The 5,129-nt window shown below is 34.6% G+C and overlaps 1 protein-coding gene across 1 annotated transcript; it reads left to right on the top strand.

The window, feature by feature from the left end:
* Positions 1–1,218: 1,218 nt before the first annotated feature.
* LOC145136272 (sodium/hydrogen exchanger 4-like) lies at positions 1,219–4,516 on the top strand. The gene is made up of 14 exons (XM_079070426.1): positions 1,219–1,500; positions 1,706–1,824; positions 1,911–2,008; positions 2,099–2,158; positions 2,250–2,296; positions 2,368–2,562; positions 2,644–2,690; positions 2,790–2,856; positions 2,939–3,039; positions 3,134–3,235; positions 3,347–3,491; positions 3,572–3,634; positions 3,730–3,813; positions 3,884–4,516. Exons 1-14 carry the CDS (start codon positions 1,321–1,323, stop codon positions 4,175–4,177), a joined length of 1,602 nt encoding a protein of 533 aa, XP_078926552.1. The 5' UTR covers positions 1,219–1,320; the 3' UTR covers positions 4,178–4,516.
* Positions 4,517–5,129: the final 613 nt, after the last annotated feature.

Raw genomic sequence — 5,129 nt, 5'->3', positions numbered from 1 at the left:
CCATTTCCGGATATAGAACCCATTTTGGACCGTTACGACAAACTTCCCACGCTTTTTGGTCCCCCGAACGGTTTACCGTTGGTGGTAATTTTGTATTCGTAGGCCGCGGTTGCTAAAACGTTGAAGTCGTTGCTACCACTTCTATGCATGTTTTTAAGCTTGTCAAATATGCCATTGAATTTGGTGCAAGCCGCTCGTAAGTCACGCCATTTTGCGTTGATCGAGTCGTACGTCCGCTCCGTTTTCTTTCCTAATAACGCGTGGAAATGATCTAAAATACGACACCAAAAACTTTGACCCGATTGTGCGTTGGCGACATCCCCGTCTTGGGATATGAAAATCCAAGCTTTCGCTAAAGCTTCCTCCTCGTCTTCGTTCCATGCGGTAGTTTTTTTTTCTTGGATCTTTGTTTTTTTTTGCCTTCGACGAGTTGGTTGTTGTGTTTCTTGGACCCGTTCGTCGTCGTCGTCATTGTCGAGATTTATAGGTTGAGATTGAGATGGTTGAAATTGTTGAGGTGTAAAAGAAGTTTGTTGAAATTGTTGAGAAAGTTGTTGTTGAAAGGCTTGGAATTGAGGTTGATTGAATTGTTGTGGTTGTTGTTGGTAGAAGTTTTTGGGGTATGAAGTGGTGAATAGAGGTTGTTGTTGGATTGAGGATGTTAACAATTACATGTAGCTAACATTTGCATTTGGAGTGTTTGGGGTGTTTGGATTTGAATCCATGTAGAGAGGAAAAAAAATATGAGAGATGAGGTATTTTTGTAGAAGGTAATAAAATAGAGATTGTTTTTTGAAGTGTAAATTGTAAGTAGAATAATGGATAATTTATAGGTGTAGATGGTTGTGTTTAAATTGTAAAAAGTAATTTTTTTTTAATGTTTAAACGGTTATATAACCGTTTACTTACAAAATTCCGAACGTTAGAAAATAAAGAAATTTGATTGGGCGTCTCGTCGCGTCTCCGGAGCCACGTCACACGCAGCCCACCGGCTTTGGGGGCGGTGTTCACGTGTGGAAGAGGGTGCCACCTCAGCCCAAGACACGTGAAATACCTCCCATACCGGGTAGCCTAAGAAACATTTGTGGAAATATCAGCATCCATATAAAATAGACAAAAAAAATTCGTTAGGGATACCTGGAAACACACGTGTATCATTCACATCGACAGCCGGGCACGTGTCAGTTCCTGATGCATCCACCCCACTCGGTTACCCTTTCCGCTCCGGGAAAACAGGCTCGCTCGCACTTACTCTGCATCCCTAATTTCTAATCCGGAAAACGTAAAGAGGTGGTCGGAGATCGAGAAACAGGTAAAAAAATGGAGGTGATGAATGAAAATTCCACATTGTATTCTGCTGTGACGATGAACCTCGAGAGTACTCATAGTCAGGTCGTTCCGATCACATTATTCGTTGCGCTACTCTGTGTATGTTTAGTCATTGGACACTTGCTTGAAGAGTATCCTTGGTTGAACGAGTCCATCACTGCTATCCTCATCGTAAGATTTTTCTCTTTCTTCTCAATTTCGCATCATAATCAATTACTCCATTTCTCGATCGCATTTAGCTGTTATTTTATTGTTCGACTGGTTACTAGTTTCTACATGTAAAGGAAATCATTTGTACAAAAACTTAAACATTTGGGGTCATGATAAACATTTCGTTGCGTCTATTTTATCTGTTACTGGTATTTATGACAAACAGGGGTTTGTTGTTGGAACAATCATCTTATGCACAAGCAAGTGGAAAAGCTCTCGTCTGTTACGATTCAGTGAAGAATTATTCTTTATCTACTTACTTCCACCTATAATCTTCAATGCTGGGTAAGGTCGGTGCCTGTGAATTTGGTTTATCCAATTACCTCCGCTATTCTACATGTAACCCTAATTTTTAAGCTTACTATGAACAGCTTTCAGGTGAAGAAGAAACAATTCTTCCACAACTTTTTCCCTATCATGTTGTTTGGAGTCACAGGTGTTCTCATATCAACATCTATAGTTGCAGCTGGTATGATGTTAAACTTCTGTGTATTGACAATCATATGATCACTTACCATTTATCTTCAACTCTGAAATTTAGTAATTGGTGCTTGTGTAGGTTGTTGGTGGCTGTTTCCAAAATTAGGGTTTAATGGTTTGACTATCAGCGAGTATCTTAGTATGATCAACTATCAATTCTTATTATTTGATAAACCCTAAGCTATGATTGTTCAACTAAAACCTAACAAACTATGTTACCAATGGTTTAGGTATTGGGACAATTTTCTCATCAACAGATACTGTATGCACATTACAGGTTAGTCAGAATGCATCAGATACCAAAACATGAAATTGATTATGGTTGTTGATGCAAAACTATATATGTAGGTTTTGAGTCAAGATGAGACACCTTTACTATATAGCCTAGTGTTTGGAGAAGGTGTAGTGAATGATGCAACATCTGTTGTTCTTTTCAATGCTGTTCAAAAAATCAATGCAGATACACTTAATAGCCACACAGCTCTTGGAATCTTTCTAGATTTCTTATATCTATTCACCACAAGCACACTTCTTGGAGTTTCAGTAAGTCCAAATAAAAATCTGTGAGTCTTCATATATGATTCATGAACTAAGCTTTTTGACTTGTTAAAATCTTTTCTGCAGGCTGGGCTTGTGACAGCATACATTCTTAGAGGCTTGTATGTTGGCAGGTTGATATTTATTTCTTGCATTTAAATCAATTAAGGAAAACCCAAATATGATGATTTTTTTTTTATACATATTTAACACATTAATTATCTCTTTCACAGGCATTCAAGTGTCAGAGAAATTGCTTTGATGGTTCTTGTAGCATATTTGTCCTACATGTTGGCAGAGGTAAAAAGCTTCTTCCAATATGCATTTTTTAAAATCTTTTATATAATTAGTGTGTTAGATATGATAAATTTATATTTTGCAGCTATTTGAACTCAGTGGAATTCTAACAGTCTTCTTTGCTGGGGTTTTGATGTCTCACTATTCATGGCATAATGTGACTGAAAGCTCAAGAATCACCACCAGGCATGTATGATCAAATTCACATCTAAATTTTTTTCATTTTTTTTTTCACTCATTTAGAAAAGAATTTAATTGATCAAATAATAAGTAAACTCAGGTATGCATTTGCAACATTGTCTTTCATTGCTGAAACATTTATCTTCCTTTATGTGGGAATGGATGCTCTCGACTATGAGAAGTGGAAAATGAGCATGTTAAGGTAAACACTATTTTTCCTTTTACAAATTCAATCTACACACACTCATGTTTGGATGTGAGTAAGAGTAATTGACCATTTTACCCTTTCTATTACTTAACATTCATGTCACAGTATTTGGACAAAAATGGGAATTTACAGCACTGTGATGATGTTAATATTGGTTGGGCGTGTTGCTTTTGTGTTTCCCCTTTCTATTATTTCCAATTACATGCACAGAAGTGGAGGTGACTCATCAAAAATCTCAACAAAACACCAGGTAAAAATACACACACACACACACACACAAAAATAATCTTTTTCTTGCTTATTTTAATCTAAACACAATTTATTTTTTAGATGGTAATTTGGTGGGCTGGTTTAATGAGGGGTGCTGTTTCTGTTGCCTTAGCATTCAAACAAGTATATTTATTTTATTTAAATTTTAAAGTCATTCTTTTGTAATCAATTAATTAAAATTTAAAACTCAACACTATTATTAATTATTATTTGCACAGTTTACTCACTCGGGTGTGACACTGGACCCCACGAATGCCACAATGATCACCACAACTATTGTCATCGTGCTCTTCAGTACCATTGTAAGTATTAAACACTATACTTTGTTGAAAAAGAAAAAGACGGTTTTACCCTAAGTGATTTGTGTTTCAGGTGTTTGGTTTTTTAACAAAACCACTAGTGGATCATCTACTTCCTTCTACTAGTAGTAATAATTCAAATACAACAAGGGGTGATCCGGGATCTCCAAAAGAGGACATGACACTTCCATTGTTGTCTGTAGAAGAATCGGCTTCTGAAAATCTTTCAAGAGCAAAAGACAATTTGTCCATGTTAATGGATAGACCCGTTTACACGATCCATTCCTATTGGAGAAGATTCGACACTGCTTACATGAGACCTATTTTTGGGGGCCCATGTAGTGATGAAAATCACTCTTCATGCTAGGATATCATCATATATGATATACCCCAACTAAATAATGGACTGGATAAGCTTTCTAGGGTTATTTTCGGAAATGAAAATGAGAAGGGCATTTATGTCTTTTCCACACAAACAAAAATTTACGAGTCTGAGTCTTGGTCTTGGTGGAATGTAGGACAATATAAAGTCTTGTTTTGTATATGAAGATTACAATTTGGTTTTAGATATTATTTTTTGGAAGATTGTGTATATTTTTATTGACGTTGTTTTTTAGTTTCCAAGGGATGATGTGGAAAATTTGTGTATATGTAATAGGCAAAACATAATTTGCTATACACAATAGCGTACTCTTAGTTTGTAAAAAAAAAAATTGTAGGGGAATAATTTTTTACAACACTTTTTGCATGAAAAGGAATACGTAAATACTTTTTGAAGCGGGAAGATTAAAAAACATGCACATAAAAACGTACATGTGAAAGAGTAATTTTTGCAAAAAACAATTCATAAAAAACAAAACTGTAAAAAATGTTTTGAAAGTATTCTTTTCAAAGAAAAAAATGTGGAGATGTAAAAGATGGCTGTTATAATAACAATGTATAAAAACAATGTATAAAAGCTAAGCTAATCTAAATATATATATTTTTTTTAAATTCATTTCTCATCACTATAAGTCAATAAGTTATTTTGAGGTTTAAAATGAAATCTCAAATACACTCTTAATATTCAAATAGATAAAACTTGAGGTTAAAATTATTATGTAATAAAAAAAAATATTTATATTTTGGCATTTTGATAAAAAGTCACCATTGATATTTTGTTTACAATTTAATAATCAAAACTTGCTATTGTTTGCCCTAATTTGAAAATTGAGTTTAATTACAAGTAATAGCCGGTTTTAATGGTTTAATTGATTTTTTTGTTAATAGGTCCAAAATATATGGGCTTTTATGCATATTTGTTTTTGTAAAACACTGCC

This window comes from Lactuca virosa, chromosome 9, assembly GCF_052849685.1.
Source record: "Lactuca virosa cultivar CGN04683 chromosome 9, Lactuca_virosa_CGN04683_v6, whole genome shotgun sequence".
Classification (NCBI taxonomy): domain Eukaryota; kingdom Viridiplantae; phylum Streptophyta; class Magnoliopsida; order Asterales; family Asteraceae; genus Lactuca; species Lactuca virosa.
The sequence above is the reverse complement of the archived record's forward strand: the minus strand, read 5'-3'. Positions and strand labels throughout refer to the sequence as shown.